The sequence below is a fragment of the Nannobrachium achirus genome (assembly GCF_963921795.1).
Source record: "Nannobrachium achirus genome assembly, chromosome: 11".
Taxonomy (NCBI): domain Eukaryota; kingdom Metazoa; phylum Chordata; class Actinopteri; order Myctophiformes; family Myctophidae; genus Nannobrachium; species Nannobrachium achirus.
In genome coordinates, this window is record NC_137820.1 from 12,190,129 (window position 1) to 12,215,127 (window position 24,999).

The following is a 24,999-nucleotide window of genomic DNA, read 5'->3' on the forward strand; positions in this document are numbered from 1 at the left end:
CTATATTCAATAGTATTTGCCATTATTGACTCTGGACCAGAGATATGCACATAGTAGCCTATAGTTATTCCAAAAAGTTCTGGTTTAAATCATGACGAGCCATATGGTTTTTCTACAAATGAAATGCACAATGTAAATGCATGTTAGTGATAGGCTATAGCTAGTGGTTTTCTTTACTGGAGTAACGTGACCGGTTACCATCGTCACACCGCACTAATATTCTACCTTTGAGAAGCAATGCATTTCAATGGGAATGGAGCGGTTTGCTGCCATTTGCGGATTTCAGCAAAAATCCGCTACATTACCATTGAAATGCATTGATTGATTGATTGATTGATTGATTGATTGAATACTTTATTAGAAGTTTGCATGGGAAAAGGTACAGTTTCATGACGGTACAGTTCACTGGTACACGGTCTACTAAAAGGAGATCCTAGAAAAGACTAAGCTTATTTCCATAGGGAACCATTGACAGAATCCACATTGGCAGAATCCACTCTCATAGGCGTTGATTGGAATTGTCAACAACTATAAAATATTGGAATTTTAATTAAAGCTATGGGACTGTGTGTGGAACGGGACCACATTGTTATTTTGTTGAAAAGATGCCAAAAATGCCATTCCAATGAGAGCATGTTAAAACACACACTGCCCCCCTGCGGCTGCTTTGGGAAAACTACACAGTCATTACACATTTTTGCAAAATGTTGCCTTGTTAGCTACCGTATATTAACTGGGTTTATGATTGGGAGAGTGTTTTTTGCAGTTGACTTTTTTCAGGACTTTTACTTGTAATAGAGTATATCTACATTGCAGCATTGATATTACTTTAACTCAAGTAAAACATTTGTCACCACTGGTTAAGTGAGCAAACTCCGCCCGACTGTGCTACATTGGACAACAAACCGAGCATCCACGCGTGATTATAGATCCAACTGGGAAAGATGGATAACCACGCCCCGGACTCATTTTTGAAGCTTGTGATTGGCTGAACCGGACGTAGGGAGCGCTCCGTTGTAGTCACTTGGACCGCGCGAGGTGCACGGTACCCAATTATCATGGCGTTTATCGTGCGCTTGCCCAGGCCTTACGGGCCGGCCTGGGCATAAATATAACGATTGCATTCACCACGGCTTCGTAACTCTTCGCGGCCACTCGCGCCTGCGGCGCTCGGGGGCGAAGAGCAGGACCAAGGTCCGCTGGCCTTCGCGCCGCTTGCAGTGTCGTGGACAATAACTGTGAAAACGAGCGCTCTATGCCGTTTCCATCCATCTTTCCCAGTTGGATCCATAATCACGCAGCATCCATCACACACGCGTATTTGGAATTGACACCAGGCCTCCAGGGAAACCCCGCCCACCGAAGCTTTTGATTGGCTGAAGCGGAGCTAGGGAGCGCTCAATTGTAGTCGCTTGGACAGGGCGTTTATCGTGGGCTTGCCCAGGCCTTACGGCCTGGGCATAAATATAACGATTGCATTCACCACGGCTTCGTAACTCGCGCGGCGCTCCGCCGGCCGCGCGGCCCTGGCCGCTTGCAGTGTCGTGGACAATCGAGCGGCTCCGTCTGGAGGCCTGGTGTCAATTCCAAATACGCATCACACACACAGCGCAGCTTGATGACGTCATTAACCAACAACAACAAACAGTGCTCAGCTGTGTTTACATCAGACTGAGGCCTTCTAGCTGTTAGTTTGTTTTAGCAAAGTTTATGTAAGTATTTTGCCACGTTGTCTTTTAAAGCTTAGTCATCTGTGTTCATAACGTCATTAAAAAAAAACGTTGTTTTTAAATCAAAATAACATTTTTTCCCCTTTCTTTGCTTTTACTAGCATTGGGTTAACGTTAGCAGCTCTTTAAACGACGCTAGCTTATTCTAACGTAAGGCACGGGGCATTCTTGTCTTTCAACAATGGTGTAACAATAGTTTAATCAACATCAATTAGTTAATTGCAGATACATTTTATTTGAAAATCCGTTCCGATTATTATGAGGTTTTTAAATTGAAACTTACAGCGTGGTTGCTACAGTAACTAGCCGCACTGCGCTAGCAACAGAGGCTGTCTTATCCAAGCGAACTCATTTTTGGAAATGACTTGGATCAAGACTGTCATAGATGGGATTGATTGATTGATTGATTGATTGATTGATTGAAGAATGTATTAGAAGGTTGCATAGGAAAAAGTACAGTTTCATGACAAATCACTGGTACAAGGTCAACTAAAAGATCCTAGTACGCTTTATTTACACAGGAACCACTTTATGTATCTCATATAACATTGAAAGACAGATGGATAGAACACAGACAGTACTTTGCATAGGATATCATCAGTAACAAAAGTGGGGGAAAGCAGTCATAAAGAATAAAGTAAATACAAAATAAAATAACAAGGGAAGAATAAATGATAGTAATAAAGAGAAATAGGAGATATTTACAATGGAAAAGGGGAGGTAGGTATGGGCTTAGTAGTCTATTACGAGTTTCGAGTAGCAGCTGTCTAGATCGATTCTGACATTTTGTGTATCTGACAAATGTCAGAATCGATCAAATAAATCTTGTCTTGATCTACTCACCTTTGAGACTTTTTGTGGCCATATTTGAACTGTTGTGTATGCAAACTGTGCTTTGGGCTGATTTCTCAACGATGTTGTTGTTTATACGTTCATTTTTGAAACATCTTTCTATTCACAAGATCTATGGACCAGAGGAGTTGATGGCAAAGCTGGACCACAAGACTTCACGGTGGAGATTCCTCTGACCTCCACCAATGACCACCAATATTATCTCCTCGTCCGCCATTATGTCGCCACGGAAGAGGCCCTTGGTCCCAGTGAACAGTCGGAGGAAAGCCATGGATGATTTCTTCCCTTTCAACCTCCTGCCGGTGGAGTGCCAGCTGCACGTCATCTCCTTTCTCAACGAGGTTGACAAATGCAGCTGTGCCCTGGTCTGTGCCAGCTGGAGCTGCCTGGTGCGCTCGTGGAAGCTGTGGAGGCTGGCAGACTACTCCCGCCGCGGGGTCTTCCATCTCGGGCAGGAGGGCCTGCTCGTGTCCAACCGAGAGTTTGAGCGATGGAAAGCCTGGGTTCACCATTACACTCATCATCTCATCTCCCGCCATGCCAGTCTGCTCACCCTCAAAGCCAGCTTTGACCTGGGGGATAGATGCAACAAATGGGGGGAACTACTGAGTCACCTGCTGGATAATGTCCACTGCAGAGATCTCAGCCACCTGGACCTCAACTGGACCTTCACCCTCCTGGAGCCCCTGGATCTCAGGGTTCACTCCAGCTCCAGCTCCCACCAAGACAGTATTACCAAGATGGACCAGGTAGCCTTTAAAAAAAACTCCTCTGCATGTTTTGTTTTACCTAGGCCTGTCACAATTATTACACAGTCGTCTAATCGCAATTATTTGACATAATCGCGATTATTTTTCATAATCGTTTCCATGTTGAAAAATGTTCATATACATATTTTTTAAGTAAAAAATAGTGGAAATAGCAGGGTGAGCTTGTAGATCGGCTATTTCCACTATCAATGTTCTTTTTTAAGTATAAAGTTGTCAAATATGTCAGTAATTTCTTTGTATATTTAGGTTATGTGTCATATCTACCATGTGCAACATCAAAGCCTACAAGCCAAACAGAAAATGGAATTGTCAATGACAAAAACACAATTAAATCGCTAATCGCAATTATTTGAGTGACAATTAATCGTCATGTAAAATGTCCTAATCGTGACAGCCCTAGTTTTACCTGTTCAACTTCTGAGCTCTGCTTTCACAGCTCCATCAACATTTTTGGAAAATTACATTTGGTTGATTATTTCTCCACTTCAACAATACCAGTTGGTATTGTATTACTATTTTACATATTTTGTTGTTGATGATTAGTCGCCTTTCATAACAAGGTACAACTTGTAAGGATTGTGCAATCGTGGAATGAGCAACACATGAGCAAACGTGTGGGTGGATAGCCCCAAAAATTTGCCCAAATCCCCCAATATGCTTCTGTTGATAGTCACTCTCGTATTGAGGCCATGGCTACACGGAGCTGGATATTTCATATATCCCGGTTTTTCAGATATCCACATAGAAAAATATCTAGGTCCACACGGAGCTGGATATTTCATATATCCCGTTTTTTCAGATATCCACCTAGAAAAATATCTAGGTCCACACGACAAAGATATCTAGGTCTAACAAGCACACACACAGTAAAGTCTTCAGAGATATCCGGGTTCCCTGTCTACACGGATCCAGTGAATCGGATATTTTTCAATCTCTCCACTTATTTATCCGGTTTAAAAAATATCCAGTTTAACAGCCGAAATATCCAGCTTTGTGTGGCTGCGAGCCCCAACAGCACAAAAAATGTCTAGCTTCAGAAATATTCAGCTCTGTGTAGCCGGCACCTGAGTGACCTACCAGCACACACCTGCTGGCAGTCACTGGCACCTGAGCATGGGTCCTGCAACTTTGTCTGTGGTACTGGTGATGTGCAAACCCTGCCTGTATATCTGTGAAATAAATCCTATTGTTCCTCATAGCCGCAAATTGCAACACTAGATTCTTTTTTAATCGGTTGAATCTAGGGTTGCAATACCTCCCATAGGCAGCCAATGCATCAAAACAGTTTTTTGATATCTGATTGTATTAAACAACGTCAAACTCACCAATATTGGGGCTGTATGGAAAGCTTGAAGTATCCTCGTCTTTCTATCTGCAAAGTGTTTGTTTCATAAAAATCCACCATAGACATGTTATGAGCTACTTTCTATCAAGAAATTCAGTTCAGGTGATTTTTTTTCCTAAGTGCTGGAGTTTGGAAGCGCTCGTGGAAAATCGATCAGCGGTCCAGTGTACCTCCTGGTTCTAAATGTCATAATGTAGGAGGCAGCGGGACGTTGCGTTATAGAAGACGAGCACTTCCAAAGTTCAAGACTTTGTCTGCTCTGCTCGGATTTAATGACAGAAAGTAACTCATAACCACTACGGTGGATTATTATGAAACAAACACTTTGCTGATAGAAAGAGGATACTTCAAGCTTTCCATACAGCCCCAATATTGGTGAGTTTGACGTTGTTTAATACAATCAGATAGCACAAAACTGTTTTGATGCATTGGCTGCATATGGGAGGTATTGCAACCCTAGATTCAACCGATTAAAAAAAATCTAGTGTTGCAATTTGCGGCTAGGTCCCTCAGTGAAGCAAGGGTGAGGAACTGGTCTTCTTGGGCCACATGTTTAGCTGTGTTGCTCATTCCACAATTGCATGATCCTTACACGTTATGTATATATTGTTGTGGTGAGGTTGAGGTGACTAATAATAATAATAATCTTTATTGTCCCCAAAGGGATATTTGTCTTCACAGAAAAACATACAACCATACCTGTATAGACAAAACAACATTTCACACAACACAACAACAAGACAATGGGCAGTTTGTTTAATGCCGCAATGACTGAGGGGACTAAACCCCTGCTAAAATGAACCTTTTCCCACTTCAATCAACGTAAAATACAAAAATTGTTTGCAAATGTGACATTATTTGGTTGTTTGATAGTTTCTCTCATTAACTGACAGGTCGCCAGTTTCCAGGAGCTGCTGGCCAAACTGACTCACAGCTGCCCCCGCATCTCCAAGATGCGTCTCCATTTCGACTGGTCCGACGCCTCCGTGTCGCTGCTAACCCAGTTCCAGCACCTGCGAGTCCTGGAGCTCAAGTACTTCTGGGTTTTTAAAGGAGTCACTCCCTCGACACTGCAGACCCTGACCAAATCACTGCCCAATCTGAAGTCTCTGACCTTGCACATCCTGGTGCCACTCAGGAACCTGGGCATCTCCTACACCCTGGAGTCGCTGTCCTTGGAGTTCCTGGACGTATCGCCCAGCCGAGGCCTGGTGTTCTCCTGCCTGAAGCTGCCGGCGTTGCGTGAGCTCCGGGCCAAGAAGATTGTCCGCGGCATCACGTTGGACAGGAGGACCAGACTGAGGATTCAGAGCCGGTGGCCCTGTCTCCTCCATGTCCTGCGGGACGGGACGCCTAAACTCCAGGCCCTCAACAACGAAAGGCTGCTCCCTAACTGGAGAGAGGAGAGCTACGACGAGCTCTCGGCCATCCTGCAACAGTCCTGTTACTGTGTCCAGCATCTAGATAGTTGGCTCTGGTAGATAGATCGATAGATAAATAGATACCTTTATTATCCCAAGGGGGGGAAATCAGACACGCAGAGGCAGTACAGCAGTTTTAGAGCTGAAACTGAGCATGACTGTCCGCAAGGAGCGTGTGAGTCAACCTGTGGCACTGAACTACATGACTGGGCTTTGTACAAGTAGACAGTGTAGAAAACTGTCAAAATATATATTAATAATAAGTACACCAGATTGTGTCTAAATTTGAACTGGATGATTGCAGATTGCAAATGGAAATTGAGAGCAACGCCTGTATTGCTTCTAAGCGAAGCACAAGCTCGTTTTGCTGTACACTACTCTTGCTGCACATTTCAGCAAGAGAGTGATCAACATCTAATTCAATCATGTTCATTTCCAAGTAGACAAGACAGCTATTGACTGTGACAATAATACCTGCAAAAACAATGAAGCTTCACAATGTTTGTGATGTAATAATGCCAGTCTCAAATCAACATTACCATGATGGATCATGGTAAAACTACATGGTTACGGCCTGTAACCATGTATTGTAGGGCATTGTACAGGCAGTAACCATGTCGTTTTAACCACTTAAGCCCTATGCAATATGTTGTGAGCTTGTAGATCTGTTGTTATTTGAACATTTGTGACTATAAGGCGATGTCCAAAAATAGGCCTGCCAGGTTGAAAGTGGTTAATGGCATACTGACTTCAGGTACAGTCAACTGTATGGATACAGTCATGTACTGTATGGATACAGTCATGTACTGTCTCCAGTGAATGGACAAGGGCACAGTGCTATTGAGAAAGTGAGCTTTCAACAAGACTGGAAAAAAAATAGAAAGATTACAGCTGTAACAAATACCATCAGTTGTGTACACAGCACTCCGTGTTCATTTAACCATTTTGTTAAATTAACCCTAAGGAATTTACTGTGTAGACATTCTGTTGGTGCTTTAGAATAGACTAAAGCTGGTTGCACACTGCTACGTTTTTTCGTTGCATTTTGGATATCTAAAAATACCCTGTATGCCAAAAAAAAAAAAAACTTTTTTCAGGCCAAGGAGAGAGAAAGCAAGGAGCAAGGGACCCAGTGGCAACAGTTGCGAAAGTCGGAAAAGATTTACCCTGGTCCAAAAATAAATACGAAGCGGGCGGCAGTGTGCAAACGTGATTGACATAACATGAGGTAGATCTTTTTATTTACATGCTCCGAAATTCGCTCCTATATTCGGCCGAAAAAATGCAGCAGTGTGCAAAGACCTTAATTTGGATGTTTCCATGTAACAATTGCTCTAAATAATTATAATAAAATAAATAATACACTTTGCAAAGTGGGCCTGCAAAACGGCGTAATACGGTTACATTTGTACACTCTTGGGTTACAAATAGATAAATTAACAGCCACGTTTTTTAATTTTACTGTAGGCTGATCTGTAGGCTGTGCTCAGTCAGTCCCCTTAACATAATCTTGAAATGGAAAATGTGTTTAGTAGAGATCTTCTCTATAACGTGTTGCAGTGCTTCAGGCACCATGTCTCTAACTTCATGATGCAGTAGTCTAGTACCTATGGGGTTCTGCCACTGTGTGCCAGAGGCCTCAGTCTGGAGGTTGAATAATGAAACAGTGAAACATGTTCATCAGTTCTTTATGGGGCCATGATAAACTTTCAATCAAACACAACGTTTTGTGTTCTGTTATGATAGTCTGTTTTCTGTTCAGAAGCTTTTTGGGACAAGTCATGCCCCCCCTTTTGGCCAATCAGCTTGACAAGTTTATCAATTCATCCATAGACCAGAACCAACCTTTCCACCATTGAGGTTTACAATCTGTTTACAAACTGCTTGTTATCCTGCTAACAGACAAACGGGGGAAAACGTTACCTCCTTGATGAAGATTATGACCTGGAAGGTGACACTGATTCTGTATCATTACTGAAATGGTTGCTATTTTTTTTAATTGGCTCCGTGTACATTAACAATATTAAGCTGGTGTAATACTAATCATAGCTGCCTGGTCAGGATGGATGCAGTACAGTTATTTTATACAGTTTGCAGCACTTACCCCTATTTTAACATTGTTTTTTATTTTGATACATATGACTTAACCGGTCCTCGTGTTTCAACATGTGTGGTTTGTCTCCCAAATCATAACTAATTTGGATATTACACGAGATTTGATTATGTGTCTTTGAATGAAGGAATTCAATCACTTTATACATTTTTTGATATTTGACTGCTTCTCTCCTCATAGGAGACCGGCTCTCCACCGTGCTCCATGTGTGAGTAACATGCCTCTTGTGTTTACGGTATCAACATGATGTACATCACACACGTGTAGCAGGTTTGTGGGGACAATTTTAATTAGTTTTTTTGCCATAACCCCCAGTCTGTTTTCACTTGAGGAATGGATGAGGTTGCAAGGTTTCTTGTGACCAGTAGGGGTCCCTATATTCTTAAAGATTTCTTTTGGACATTTCTCTCTGATGGTCTTACAATGTAACATTCCTACATTTGCACTAGAGAGTAACAGTATCTCCTAGGACCTTGACCAATGCATTCCCATTGACTTGTTTTGCATTAGGTTTGCTGTGTCGTAATAAAGAACTGCAGATCGATGTTTGTTTGAGATTATTTGTAATCTTCAAAGCAGGCCTAGAATTTCGTCTTTTTAGGGTCAAGGCCACTTGGCCTTTGGTTTTGTCCATTTTTTGATGGCACAAAGGCCAAATGCTAGGGCAGGAAGGCCATCAAATAAAATAAGGTTTCGTCCATTGAAATAATTAATAGAATTTGAGGTTTACACTTTACTTACTGCATTGGTTTAAAGATGGGGTCTTAAAAATTATATATCAGTTTAGTTCAATATCACTAAACCTTTTTTCCCTTTTTTTTCCTATTTTGAAAAACATTGCTATATTTCAAATAGCTGATCTCACAACATGCCGATGTACAGGGGTCATCACCATGTCAGCTTGTGATGGACATTTTGATAAATATTGTATTTTTGTTACGGACATTTTACAAAAAAAACATATATAATTTTTGGCAAAATGGTTGAAATTTCGGTTCCTTAGTTATTTCTTTTTTCTCAGTTCTCTGTCTGCTGGAAATGTCTTGTCAAATGATGTGTGGTTTGTCCGCAAGTTCTCTTTCTTCAACATCTTGCTGATGAGACAAATACTTGACAGAGCTCCATCCATAAGTGGTGTGATGTAGGTGTTATTGCGACCGTAGGTCGCACTTACTACAGAAAGCTGCTCGAGGTGTCCGTCTGTCCGTCCGTCCGTCCGTCACACACGTCACACGTCACACTTTTGCCCTGCTCATATCTCCGCAACCGTTGCCCCGATCCATGCCAGATTTTGCACACACACTCCTTACCTGCCAAACTACAACCTCCAAGGACCCCCGGAGCTCCAGGGACCCCCAGCTCCCTCGGGGACCCCCAAGTGTAAAAAATGAGCACATGTGCAAAAATTACCAAATGACCACCCCAACGGGGCTGCTCACGGGGCATTCCCGGGGACCACCCACTCCTGGTGCTCCAGAACGGATGCAAAAGTGGTGGCGCCCCCAGTGGAGGACCCCCTGCCACTGCAGCTCACATAAAATGCCGTAACTCGGGCTAGGAGCGACCGGGAGAGCCGGGGCCGGTACCTATTCGTCCGCCTTGGCGGCGCGGAGACCCCACCCCTCATTTCTCACATGGCCCTCTAGCGCCACCATGAGGCCGATTCAGATTTTGCCCTAAAATCACGATAATCACTACACAGTATGTCTACACTCATGTCATCAACATGGATCAGGAAGATTTTGGAAAAACACATTTTTGCTCTATTTGTGGAGATAAGTGACCTACGGTCGCTTATCTCCCAATTAGGGAGTCTTACTGGTGTAAGGTATACCAGTGGAACAAGTACAAGCAAACATTACTTCTATCTCTCTGTCTTGTCTTGCATTGCATATTATTATTATTGAATATTTTGGATAGATTATGTACACTTGATAACCGAAATACTAAATGTGCCACGGACATGGACAAGTCTGTGTACGGACATGTTGATGACCCCTGCCGATGTAGATCGGCTATTTGAAGTATTTTTAAATGTTTTCCAAAATATAAAAAAAGGCAAAGAAGTTTATAGGGATAAGGGGTACAAGACCAAACTGAGGGGCAATGACGGCCATGGCCTTCATGGCCTCCCTGAAATTGCTGCCCTGCTTCAAAGTCTTATCGATGTGTCTCTACGATGAAACATTTGCGTTCAGGATATTTCGAAGAAATGTTAACAAAGAACTATACACGCTATGCTTATCCTTAATTTTTCATTCATCCAATTGTGGGCACTGCAAATGTATCTTTATTTTAACAGTGTAAAAGCTTGTGTGTGTGTGTGTGTGTGTGTGTGTGTGTGTGTGTGTGTGTGTGTGTGTGTGTGTGTGTGTGTGTGTGTGTGTGTGTGTGTGTGTGTGTGTGCGCATGCATGCTTCTAATCAAAGTATAACCATCTGCAACCATACATAATGTTTATACAGAGAAACAAGACTGCCAATTCCCAATTCCCTTCACCGTGATAAGAAATTAAACAACACATCCACTCCCCACTGGGGCTACAATGAGGTAAATGTAACAAATTTGAGTTACATCTCTTCCCTACAGCCTGTCTTCATAATCATATATATGATAATATATAATAACATAATAATGACTCTTCACTAGAAGTTGATAAAGTTTAAAAGTAACATTTGTTTGTGGCGTGTGTGTGGACCATGATGTTAAGGCCTCTCCATACTTCGACCGAAACCGCCGTTTTCGGTCAAAAGGTCCTTTTCTACCATAAAATTATATCCCTCGGGACTTCTGAAAAGCATTGGACTGAACGAGAGTTCGGAAATTTGCACGTCGGAAAACACAACAAACCGAACATTTCGGTCGAAGTATGGAGAGGCCTTTATAGTCCAGATGGTTTAGTGTAAAGGCCTCTCCATACTTCGACCGAAATGTTCGGTGAGTTGTGTTTTCCGACGTGCAAATTTCCAAACTCTCGTTCGGTCCAATGCTTTTCAGAAGTCCCGACAGATATAATTTTATGGTAGAAAAGGACCTTTTGACCGAAAACGGCGGTTTCGGTCGAAGTATGGATAGGCCTTAAGGTTATTAAGCAATATTACACAAGAGGGTGTGCATTAACGCGGTTATCCTGCACGACAGCCTTGCTCCAGGAACGAGCCGACAGGCGAGTTCCGTAGGAAGGGATGAGTTCATTTCACTTCATTTCATTGTCATAAAGATATTCGATAGGAATTTGTAATTTTTTAATGCCACATTTAGCTACTCTGTCCCTGAACGTCACATGAAACCGCTAGCCTAGCCGCCTAGCATAGTGTGGGGAGAGAGGAGCGCTTGCGGTCTTTCGTGACCAACGCAGCTGATTTTTTTTACTTGATGAGAGACAGTGCATGTGCTCGTTATATGCACGGTTGGAGAGCCTGTTTTCCATTGAGAGCCCGACTACCTGTTGTAATAATATAAGTTATGTGCTCTGGTCACTTGCATCACAATGAATGATTTTCAACTCGGTTGCACAATCTTAATATTTATCCCCCCCCCCCCCTTCTTAACTGAGGGGTTTCAATGTTTCTCTGAGGCAGCAGTATTCTTACATAGTTTTGTTTTTCAATATAATTATCTTCTATGATGTTTTGGCATTTCTCTATTTTGTAATTTGCATTGAAAGTTAGAAGTGTTTCCCCCTCTCTTCTGATAATTAGATTCCATGCTGCTACAAATCAACTCAAAGAGTTCAGCAGTGCACATGGTTTCTTTAAATTCCCCAAGAGAGGGCTTTTTGTCCACTTTGACATCTCAGCGTGGAAAAGTTTTATCATAGCACTTCAGGCTTAATTATCCACTCTGTCATCTCTACCAGAGACTCACTAACAGCCTGTCTATTGTTTCTAATAATATCATTTAGAACAGAACTGCAGTCCTCCAGTTTGCCAGCCTTTCCACCTGGATCTGGCCTCACTGTGATCGCTTGTGTCACGTTATGACACAATGGCTGCAACATCTGTTCCCATGATCACATGTTAATATCACCACACCCATACGTCACTCTTGTTACTGTTCTGTCCATATGCCACCTCCAGGAAGAATAAGAGTGTGTGTGTGTGTGTGTGTGTGTGTGTGTGTGTGTGTGTGTGTGTGTGTGTGTGTGTGTGTGTGTGTGTTAGGGCATTAACGAAAAAGTCGACAAGTCGACTCAGTCGACTTCATTACACAAGTCGACTCCCACCAGGCGTTGTGAGCATGTATAGATCGGCTATTTTCACAATTTCTGCCTCTATATATTTGACAATTTGGCCAATGTTTAATTTGTCATTTTAGGGGTATTAAAAAGTCCTTAAATTGGCACTTTAGAAATGTGAAGATATCTATACACTTAAACTTTATGTTGGTTTGTGTGTGTGTGTGTGTGTGTGTGTGTGTGTGTGTGTGTCTGTCTGTCTGTCTGTCTGTCTGTCTGTCTGTCTGTCTGTCTGTCTGTCTGTCTGTCTGTCTGTCTGTCTGTCTGTCTGTCTGTGCATGAGTGTGTGAGAGAGAGAGAGAGAGAGTGGTCAGGCAGAATTTTCCAATTGATTCCATGATCTCAAATCATTTTGTACTCTCAGTCAACTCCCACCCCTCTGCTTGTTTCTCCACCCCTCTCTCCCTGTTCCTCCCGGTGTCCCTTATTACACCTTCCAACACATGCTTCTCATTTGGTGAAAGTTCTCCCGGAGCCCAGAACCTGTGGCTGTTGGACACACAGGCAGGATTGACAGAGACGGGACCTAACAGTGAGAGCATTGAGACTTGGCACCAGTGTTCTTCAGTTCTAGGAGTGCATATTTTAAAAACACAGACTGGGATCCAGACTCCAGAGGTGCAAGCATGCTGATGTCTGTATTATTGTTTTAACAAGGCATGAAATGGGTCATGGTGGCTATTTGAACGTGTGCCTGAAAAACAACGAATGTAGAAGTAACTTCTGCATTGTAACTTTCAGTTGTAGAGTCAGATCATTTGTATTTAATTATTAGGTCACTTCTTCTCTTGACATCCGTTTCTTGTCTGGGAACGGGGCCAGCTCTTTCTCTGTGCCACGCGATGTCGTAATGTTTCGCGTCTAGCAGAGAGGATGGCGGTGGTCAAGAGCAAACAGTGTCAAACAATGCCAAAAGATCAACTAACAGTGTTATGATGTTGATGCAATGGTTCAAAAGATTGTGATCATGTAAACTGTATAGAATTTTGGGAACAGTAAGATAATGGGACCTGTTAGTAAAGAAGGGTGTTGGTCAGCGTGTCCCATAGGATGGAGTACTGAACTGACAGAACGAAGATAAACAGGGTTTCATGTACTGGCGTTTCAGGCCTAATATTAGAGGTGATGTGAGGACATGATCTAAATACTAGGGCAATGGTCTGGGTCCGAAAAGTATGGGTGGAGAGAATGGCCTTGGAGTCCACCCATATAGGAGGGATGGACCCCAATGCTATAGTATGATAGGTTTAATGAGCAGAGAGAGGAGGGCTTTTTGGCCCTTTAAAAAGTGGTGTACAGAGCAAATTGTGGGCTCTTATGCGCTGAGGACAGACACCTAGGAATCTATTGATAGTAGGCCTAGCTATGCAGCTCTAAACTGGGGACTTCAGAGTCTCTTAACCAGAACTAGTATAGCATCAGGATACTTAGTAAAATAGACAGGTAAGGGTAGAAAAATCAGCCAAATAACTCAAAGCATAGTTCGGACGGGGAACTCCCAGCTTATGGATAAAATAGGGTAGGACTTAGCTCTTGTCTCACTTATCAATAAGTTGTTACAATACAGAGGAGATAATTAGACTGATCATATAGACTCTCTCTCTGCTTAAAAATCAGATCGGGTAGAAGGATGTTAGAAACGGAGGGTGAGTTTTAGGAAGGTTTTATTAATCAATTGAACTTTGTACTAACTGTTTGATTTCAACTTCACTTGGATGTAAATCTCTGTGGTGGTACATTTATTATCTATATGAGGTAATCTATGAAATCCAACTATAAAGTTGGCATTGTATATTTGGAACAATTATGTGATTTTGTACAACTTTTACCTGAATATTACGCTAAAAGCTATCTTGGAAACCTATAATAAATGTATTATTTCCTGCATTTAAAGAGAAGTCTCATAGAGTTATTATTAGTATTATTATTATCATCGATGGGAATATCTTCCCATTAATTTGGGTTCACATCTTGTCTACAGTAAAACAAAGGTTTGTGCATCAAGGACTTGAAGGGTTACCTCTAACCACGTAATTAAAACAACACCTTAGGTCTAAGTAGGAAAGGGACCTTAAATATAAATCTAGTCTAAATAACTGGCACGCATTTAAGTACAGGAGCGGACGTTAACCATGGTGATCATAGTCCTTGATTACAATTAGGGTTGTTCATAATTGAGGTGCTATATATTGAGATAGTTGTGACCGTGGAATTTTAAGTTTGTTAGATACTAGACGAGTCCTGTACGCCGTAGGCTATGTACATTTCTATGAATGGGTTAGTGCTGACTAATTAGATTAGGAATAGACCTGTTAGACCTACAGGGGACGACTGTACGGTTGTATAATTTACCTAGCGACCAAGACTGCCCGGACTCTTGACCAAGCAGAGAGTCCAGAATGGCGAAAGGATTCTACATCTCGAAGGCTCTCTGCATCTGTGCGGTCATCTTGACTCTCTCAGCCATTGCTGGAATTGTCACCATGATAATTGTGTACCGGGCCGAGATCTCGCCCCGGCCGACCTTTCCACCTACCACCCCGTTCCCCACGGGAATGAGACTGCCAGGGGACCTGGTACCTGAGAGCTACACCATCTACCTCCAGCCTCACTTCTATAGCCGCATCATTGACGTGGTCAACGTCACCAGCCCCAACCAGACGTTGGCCTTCACCGGGAACTCTACTGTCAATTTCCACTGCGTCCAGAGGACTATGACCATTTTTATCCACTCCAAAAACCTGACAGTGACAGGCGTGAAGGTGATGAGCAGAGACACCAACGAGCGCATCAATGTTGCAGAACAGTACCACCACGATAACACGGATTTCTTGGAGATCCAGTTAGATGACGTGCTGGAGCCAGGATGGAATTATAGTTTATTCACAGCTTTCCAGGGAGAAATGGCAGATGCATGGGCAGTTGGCCTCTATAGGAGCAAGTACAAGGAAGGGCTCTCAGAGGATGGAGATGAGAGGTAGGTGACAGATATCAAATGAAATTTCATCATATTTGATCAACATAGTATCTTATACAATAACAAACATTTTGTAACAACAAACAACTTTTTTTATTTAAAAGTACAAAACACATCTACAAGAGTCTTGATCCAAGGCTAAATAACTGTATACAGCTGTATACTATGTGCATTTGAAACCAAAAATAATCATGTATACTATCAGAGTGTGTACTACCACAATCTTTAAGTCAATAGATAGACTTTGCTTTCTACGTTTTTACACAGAAAAATGTATCAATGCCCATGCAATACAATTCTTTTTTGGTGTTCAGAGAAATGAATTCCAACATGTTGAGCTCTCCTTGTGGAGCCCATTATTTCATATCAAATTAGCTGTCATGAGAAACATAATCTCATTCTGTGCAATAAAAGATGTTTTCTTTTTCCTGGATCAGGAAAGCTTAATTTATATGACTTAGTCTTATGATTAAGTCATTTGTTATTGTGACAAGCCTATGAGTAAATTGGGCATAGACAGACGTGTGTTTACTATGCAAACACGGTCGAAGAAGCAGGGTTCAAAGGACATAGCTTTGTACTATATCCTTTCCAAAGAAAGTCAAGAATTAAAGGTGGGGTAAGTGAAAAGAAATTTGGTTAAAAGAAAAAAAATGTGTTGTTGAAAGTTTAAAGCTTTATATTCTGATATCATCGCTATAGAGTGTTTGTTCAGTAACAGGGGTCTCCCTGTCTCTTCGGCTCTTTAATAAAAAGAAAATACATTTTCAGGTGGGTTGCCAATTTCAGCCGCCATGCAAAAAGTAGTTATCATTTTGTAAACAATTTCACTTATTTATTCTGTGTGTGTGTATATATATATATATGTGTGTGTGTGTGTGTGTGTGTGTGTGTGTGTGTGTGTGTGTGTGTGTGTGTATATATATATATATATATATATATATATATATAATAGTTATTTTTACTGATTGGATAAAGTTGGTATCCTGACTAATCCGGAATTCATAGCAATTTAACAGTTATTTTAAGTATTGAAAATCACTTACTGCACCTTTAATAGTTGCTGGCTGCTGCACATTATCATAGAGTACATAAACAATTTGTCATTCCTTGCAATACACACTAATTTGGACTGGAGGAAGTATTTGTTTATCTCTGATTATCTCAGCCCAACCCTCTGCTTTGATTCTGCAGTAGCCTGTGCCTCACATGTGCATTACACCATAAAATATGGGTCCTTTTTGGAGTTTCATTGTCTCCACCAGCCGAAGGCTGAGGGAGAGTATGTTTTCCCCTCCGTCCGTCCGTCCGTCCGTCCGTCCGTGCGTCCGTCCGTCCGTCCGTCCGTGCGTGCGTGCGTGCGTCCGTGCGTCCTCGCAGTTTGTGAGCAGCTAATCTCAGTCACCGTTGGCCCGATCGCTGCCAAACTGAGCACACACACTCCCTGGATGCCAATCTAGAACCTCTGCCCCACATTTTTTCAAATCAGCCTCATGGTGGCGCTATAACAGGCCGATTTGTGTGGCCTGGTTGTTACCAGCTAATCTCCGGCGCCGTTGGCCCGATCGCTGCCAAACTGAGCACACACACTCCCTGGATGCTAATTCAGAACCTCTGCCCCACATTTTTTAAATCAGCCTCATGGTGGCGCTATAACAGGCTGATTTGTGTGGCCTGGTGGAGACCTGTGCTCGGAAGAGCACTGCTTCTAGTTATATCTGTGGATTGTGCTGTGTTTTCAGTTTCAGTCCTAAGGATGTTTCTCAATGGCTCATAGGCTGATACATTCAATGAAAGGTCCATTGTTTGCTACATGTATACTGTATCGGTCACAATATACTGCAAATGTTATTTTTTTTTATGTTACCAATTCCTGACAGTGGGAAAGCTACTGTCACCACTGTTTGTCAGTCCACAAGATCAACAGCTTGGTGATGGTGGTGTACAATTACAACACAATGACTAGTCATAATAAATTCTGATGTCTCATACTATATCATCATACGCCCACTGGTTACAGACACTCAAGTAAATTGTCAGTTTGTATAGCAATAAGTATACTGTATATACGTATACATACAGTATAGGTCTTTGTTATGTGGGTTGTTTCTATAGTGTAAGACCTTTTGGTAGACGCTATAATGATGTATGAGCTGCTATATGCGCTATAAGCTGATATCTTTGACTTCGTTCAAGAATCAAGTTCTTGTGATAAACTGTAGTTTCCCACTACACATACTTAAAGGACAACTTTAGTTTTTTACAACAAGGGTTCATATTTTAGATTGTATTTAAAGAATATAAAAGATGAGTGTTAAAATTATTTAATTTACTTCTTTCTATTGTTTTAGGGATTCTTATTTCAGTGGTTGGGGGCATGCGTACAAGTGGATAATTATGTAATTTTACACAGAATAAGCCCATTCCCAAGATACAACGCAACCTTTCATGGTTGGATGTGACTTATGGGGGCTAGAAGTGTTACTGTAAATAGCAATAAAGAAACTGCTGGCTTATTGTCTAAAAAGACATTTAGCCACTTGATCGCATGCCCCACATTTTAGCACGGTAAACGCGATAAAACAATATAACGAAGCAAATGAAAACATTTTAACACTCACTTTTCCTTTTCTCTAATTACAATCTAAAATATGAACCCTTGTTGTAAAAAAACTAAGTTGTCCTTTAGGGAAGTTTAGCCTATTGCTAGACCAATCTGGGAACTAAATCTAAATCACTAGCTTTCTTCACAAATGTGTTCATAAAGGTGTCTACTATCTAGCCTGGCGGGGCCCGACGTCATACTGCGTTCACTCACTCATTCCTTCCACAGTATAACGTCTGGCCTTTGGCCTATTGGCAGCTTGAAAAGTGGGCGGGAGTACTTGCCTTGACAGACAGACTCCTCTAACCAATCAGCGTAGCTATACATCTCTCAGCCAGTCGGAAGAACGGCAAACAAACACGTCTTTTCGGCCGATAGACAGCTACGTTTGTTGTGCGGAAGCAGTCACTGATTGGCCCCGATCAGAAAATAATCATAATACTCGCTGCCAATACCTGGAAGTCCAGACGTTATACTGTGGAAGGAATGAGTGAGTGAACGCAGTATGACGTCGGGCCCCGCCAGGCTATCTACTATCACCTCTGAACTTTGTCAAACCCAACTCCCTTGACATACTTTGTGGGAGCCAATCAAAGTTGGGCGTATGGATTCAGCAGCCCCAAGATACCCAAATTAAACACCTCATACATTCATATTGGCCATTCCCCCCCCCCCCCACCCCCCCCCCCCCCCCCTTTAATTCCAGGCCCTCGGGATACCCAATAACTTTGATTGGCTCCCATATAGTATGTCAAGGGAGTTGGGTTTGACAAAGTACAGAGGTGATAGTAGACTAGCCTAGCTGCAGCTAGACATCCCCACACATGTTAAAACAAGGAGGGGATCTATACTGCAGTTACTAGTTAGCTGCATTAGTATATAGGCTGTCCCCAGGCTAATAGTAGACACCATTATGAACACATTTGTGAAGAAAGCTAGTGATTTAGATTTAGTTCCCAGATTGGTCTAGCAATAGGCTAACTTTCCCTCACTATAAGTTCTGTTCAGATTCACTACACCTTCGTTCTGTTCGGGTCATTTTGACCCGGGGGATATTTGGTTTAAAAAACAACACTAATATAAATTTTAACTTAACAAATCATCATTATACATTGGCTTTGTCTCAATTCCAAACAATTCATATGATGGTAAATGTTTGCATTTATGCTTTGCTATATCACATTAAACACTGAAAGAGCTAGGCGTTTTTACTGATAGCTGAAATTCATGTAAAATAAGAGCCGAACACACATGTGAACATGGGAACACTCATTAATGTCACATATGAATGTACACTTGTACGTATACACTAGGAAGCACATGCTTCACAAACACAGACTGCATGTGAGGCACATATGAGCTTCTTGCACCTCCTGCAAGCAGTCTGTCTTCCTGTCTGCTGTTGTAGGACAGACTGAACAGCGCTTTCTCTTGCCAGGTGCTTCAACTCTAAGTTCACTGTTCATTTTACCATTTCTATCATTTGGATTGTTTGGAATTGAGACACAGTCAATGTATGATGATGATTTGTTAAGTTAAAATCTATATTAGTATTTTTTTTTTTTTTTTTTAATATCCCCTGGGTCAAAATGACCCGTGACAGCATTAGAGGGTCAAACAAATTACGGGGGTGTAGCATGGGTGTAGTGCAAAAATATTTTTTTACATGTTAATCACAGAAGAATCTTTAAAGCCAGTGAGTTTCAGGTGGAAAGAATATAAACTTCTACCTTTTTCTTTCAAATTAAAATGTAAAACGGGTCAAAATGACCCAAACAGAACATAATTTTTATTTTAGCGTCCGTTTTTCAAGAAAAAGTTGACTATAGCTTCATGTCTTTCACTAAATTGTATCAACCGGAACAATATTTGACAACTAAACGTACCAATATGTTATAGATACCTTGCTTCCAGCCAATTTCAGGCTACAGATGCCAGGAAAGTGTTTCCTTGTTTCGACGAGCCAGCGTTGAAGGCTACGTTTCATGTGACCGTCATACATAGGAGACACACTGTAGCCCTGGGGAACTCGGAGAAGTCAGGTGAATAAACATGTTCTCGTCTCAAGTCCAGAAAGCACTTTCACTCCAAACATTCCATGCATTTCATGAGTACACACTAGGGCATTAACGACTCGTGATTTTTGCAAGTCGACCCGACACAGTAAAAAGTTGAGTTGAAGTCGACTTTATCCTTTGATGACGTCATCACGTCACACACGACCCCCCAATTATTTTGAGGGGTCCTCAGATGATTAACTTAATGAACAACATTGTTTTCTCACTCAACTGTAAACAAACCAACATAACGTTTTTAAGTGTATAGAGGGTATCTTCATATTTCTAAAGTGCCAATTTAAGGACTTTTTAATACCTCTAAAATGACAAATTAAACATTGTCCATTGTCAAATATATAGAGGCAGAATTTGTGAAAATAGCCGATCTACATGCTCACAACGCCTCGCATCGCGAGGCATTGTAAGCATGTAGATCTGCTATTGTGTAGATCTACTTGTGTAATGAAGTCGACTCAGTCGACTTGTCGCCTTTTTCGTTAATGCCCTAGTGCACACCTCCACCTGTGATTGTGTTGTGTGAGACTGTGAGTTGGTGGTTATAAGAGAAATGACATAGTTTATGTTAAGCTGCCTAATGTCTATACTACCCTCAGATAACAGGATTATTGATGATGACTGGGAGGTCACCTCTTTCTATCCGACGCAGAAGATGTCGACATACCTCCTTGCCTTTGTGGTGTCTGAGTATAAATCTGTCCCATCCACAACCCTACACGATCGAGTGAAGATTAATGTATGTAGTCTGTTGTTTTGGCAGATGTTTACTAATGAAATCACAGCTGTAGGGATATCATGTTGTGTATAAAAAAAACCCTCTTATAAACATTTCATTTGCACATCAGAACATGAACCTTCCACAAAGTTATTGTCCTCAATTGCTGCACACATAAAACTTCATCCACACTCTTGTGTACACCGCAAACCAGAGTTTGTAAATGTATCTTCGTTCTTCAACAGTTCACATATGTCTTGCAGTCACATTTTGTTCCCAGGATATTTAAATATGGTGGTGATAAAATACTCTGTCTGAAGCTGGATATATTGGCATGTATTTACAGTAGCTCCTGTGTAATCTTATCAGGTTATCATATACAAGGTAATACCATACAGTAGTGAGGTGCAGACGTTTGGATAAATGCAAGTAAGAATAGAAATAGACCAACAGTTTTGCCAATGCCGTCATCTGGGTGTCGAAATTAACTCTTTCATAAAGTTGATGAAATGGCCTCAGGCTCAGACCCTCCATCTCTCTAAGGGGTGCCCCTTAACTCTTTTGGGGGATCAGGGTCCACCCCAGCCCCTCATCTCAGAAACCCCGATACCGTTTTCACCCCAAAACAACGGCCTGGGATTGAAGATTGGGGAGGGCGATATGGTGATAAATATCGTTGAGACGATTCAATGTCTCGACGATACAATGTCTCCACGATACAATGTCTCCACGATAGATCTTTTCAGAGATATCGTATATATCGTGATACAATGAGGGAGCCTTATAAAAGAATCCTGTTGAATTGCAAATGCAGAGATTCATTGCAGAATCCATTTAAACCTGCATTTTGGTCTAAATCAGTGGTTCTCACACTTTAAAATGTCAAGGTCTCCCCTTAACACACGGGTGACTAACAGGTCATTTTGACCGATTTTGAGATCGCAAAGTGCAACAACTCTCCCCGTGAAGGTCTCAGAAATTTCCCCTTCCACAACTTTTCCTAAATACTCAAGACATATGTTCTCGTTTTTTCCCCCCTTGTAAAATAATATACCATTATACCACTCTGACTGTTAGTTATCGGTCATAAAGACAGGTCTCACCCATTCCTCCCCCTCCCAGAAGCAAGGAGAGAATTTCACACCTTTTGTGCTCCCCATTTGAGAGGTCAATTGAAATGCTAATTCACATTTGGAAGACAATAGAACCCCCACTGGCAGCAGGGGAGGAGGTGTTGCTCTCCTGCGCCAAAAGGGAGAGAATTTACCTGTCAATTTGACTGATAAATGCAGTCAGAGTGGAAGTGATTTTTTTCCAGTTACCCGAGTGTTAACTCTGACAGTATATACAAATGAAACCAAAGGGTCCATTTGGTTTCATTTGTATACTGTCAGAGTTACATTCTTGTAAGGGTCAAAATTTAGACCTCCCAAAAGGAACCCAGAGAGTCCCTGGACACCACTTTGAGGACCACTGGTGTAAATCGTCTGTTACTACTTTTTCCTTTAGTTTTGTTCCCTTGTTGTAGCGGGGCAGATAAATGCATTTTTGCACTAAAATACTTCAGAAGTGGAAAGAAACCTAAAACTTTTCAAAAGTACTCCTTAGGGGTTGTTCCTATGATAAAACACATTAGACACTGAAAAATCAAAATGGCTGCCATGTTTCCAAGATGGCTGCCTCTGAACAGTACGCCAGCCAGTTAATGTCCGATTTTCATAATATTAGAGTTGTTTTGTAGGTTTTAAAACATCCTGAGTTCATTTATTACACTTTTAAAGCAGCCAGAATAACCTTTCTGACTTTTGGTTGCGGTCTTTCCTCACCTGGGACCCCCCAAACAGACCCCTGAGCCTATCTCAGTAATCGCATTGCTCCTGCTCCAGAGCAATGTTAAATTAGATCATAACTGAAGCATTAAAGTTGTTGTAACTGGGCTCTGAAAGCAAAAATGAGTAATAGCAAATACCCAGGGGTCTTCCACAGGGGGTCCGGGACCCCTAGGGGGTCCTCAAAGTTACTACAGGGGGCTTGCCGAATCTTGATAGGGAAGTTTTTTTCTTTTTTTTAACTGTTTTTATTAGTATTCTCAGTATTATTTATTACATTTTTGTGTTAGACAGACAGGTTCACAGGTGTTACTGCAGGGATTGCAAGAATTAAGGTATTGCAACTTCTCACTTTGGGCGCGCAGTCTAACATGTCCATTTATTGCACTGCACTCACACTGACAACACAACACACACACACACCTCTTTGTTATCGTCACCCCAAAACCCGGACCCTATCCTCTTAAAGAGCTCACGGTCAATTGTACCCAAAGAAATTCACTACTATACATGTCCTCCCTAATAGTGTTGACAGTTTCCACTATAGCATTTGCAGGGAGGAGAGTGCAAGGCAGGTTATTGTTTGAGCAGCAAGAAACTTGACTGGACATACCCTCCACTCTCTGAATTCCATCTATTTTTTTTTTCAATTGATGGAAGCTCAGGGCAATTTGTCAGGTATGACAAAGTAGGCATCATAATACGATACCTTCATCAAGGGACATGATTTTGAGGAAGTGCAAACACATGAAGAGGCTGATACCCCGATTCCTCATCAAGTCCTTGCCTCCGGTACAAAAAAGGAAATTATATTCGAGTGAGTTCAAGTTATTGGATGTTACAAATGTCAAGGGTTCCTTTGCGTACATAGTTTTTCAGGTGCTGACTGGGGAAGAACATTTGTTGGAATCACCAAAAAGACATGGGTCAATGCCTACTTGACGATGATGATGATGACCAAGCCATTAACCGCTTCAAGGACCTTGGCAAGGTCATTTGCCATTCCTCCTGAGCTTATAAATGGTGAGCTTCCATCAACATTGCAGTCGGAACATTTTGCATGCCATGTTTACAGTTCAAAAGGTCCAACAACCCTGGGATTACTCAGATGGGAACTATTTCTGTCAAAGAACTTGGAGGGCAAGATGCTACCTGCACTGCTACCACATTACCTCCGCCCCAACTCTGTCACAATGCAGGATAAATCATACCTGACAAATTGCCCTGTGCTTCCACCAATCGAAGAAAATAGATAGAATTCAGAGAGTGGAGGGTATATTCCAGTCAGGTTTCTTGCTCTCCCTGCTCCAAAGGCAGTACTTGAGCTCATCAAATGTGTCTGCAAAGCAGGTTGTAAGGGACGGTGCAGCTGCTCAAATAACCTGCCTTTCACTCTATGCTATGGTGGAGACTGTGTCAACATTATTAGGTTGGACATTGAAGATGATGATGATGAAGACGAATATATCCTGCATGTCTGAAATTACTGTATTGTAGTGAATCTCTTTGGGCGTAATTGACCATGGGCTCTATAAGAGGATAAGGTGAGGGTTTTGGGGTGACAATAACAAAGAGGTGTGTGTGTGTGTGTGTGTGTGTGTGTGTGTGTGTGTGTGTGTGTGTGTGTGTGTGTGTGTGTGTGTGTGTGTGTGTGTGTGTGTGTGTGTGTGTGTGTGGTCAGTGTGAGTGCAGTGCAATAAATGGAAATGTTGTCCTGCGCCCAAAGTGAAAAGTTGCAATACCTTCATTATTGCAATCCCTGCAGTAACAGCTGTCAACCATAACTGTTTAACACAAAAAAACATTATAAATAATACTGAGAATACTAATAAACCATCAAAGTACAATACATAAAACCAGGATAAATAAAAACATTCAAAGTTTCAAAAGAAAAAATCGTAGAGATTTGGCAGGCCCCCTGTAGTAGCTCTGAGGATCCCCCCAGGGGTCCCGGACCCCCCGTGGAAGACCTCTGTTATTTGCTACTAGTCATTTTTTTTTATTTCAGAGCATATTTCAGATCTAATTTAACATTGTTCTGGAGCAGGAGCAGAGCGATTTCTGAAATAGGCTCAGGGGTCTGTCTGGGGGGTCCCAGGTGAGGAAAGACCCCAACCAAAAGTCAGAAAGGTTATTCTGGCTGCTTTAAAAGTGTAATAAATGAACTCAGGATGTTTTAAAACCTACAAAACAACTCTAATATTATGAAAATTCGATATTAACTGGCTGGCGTCCTGTAAAACATATCCGAAAAGGCGGCCATCTTTAAAACTGGCGGCCATTTTGAAAATTAAGTGTCTAATGTGATTTTTCTAAAGAATTACCCAAGA

At 41.7% G+C, this 24,999-nt stretch overlaps 2 protein-coding genes across 2 annotated transcripts in view; both read left to right on the forward strand.

Annotated features, from left to right (window-relative positions):
* Positions 1-1,579: 1,579 nt before the first annotated feature.
* LOC308293995 (uncharacterized protein) lies at positions 1,580-8,708 on the forward strand. Its single transcript, XM_080736687.1, has 3 exons — positions 1,580-1,712; positions 2,693-3,331; positions 5,591-8,708. Exons 2-3 carry the CDS (start codon positions 2,768-2,770, stop codon positions 6,176-6,178), a joined length of 1,152 nt encoding a protein of 383 aa, XP_080592813.1. The 5' UTR covers positions 1,580-1,712; positions 2,693-2,767; the 3' UTR covers positions 6,179-8,708.
* Positions 8,709-14,867: 6,159 nt separating this feature from the next.
* The window catches only part of LOC308294129 (aminopeptidase N-like), a gene marked incomplete at both ends in the record, with an annotated part of 38,792 nt that continues 28,660 nt past the window's right edge, over positions 14,868-24,999 (forward strand). Inside the window, 3 exons of the mRNA XM_080736854.1 lie at positions 14,868-15,445; positions 19,950-20,092; positions 20,722-20,861. Of these exons, the coding sequence (XP_080592980.1) occupies positions 14,868-15,445; positions 19,950-20,092; positions 20,722-20,861 (861 nt within the window). The remainder of the gene's footprint in view (positions 15,446-19,949; positions 20,093-20,721; positions 20,862-24,999) is intronic.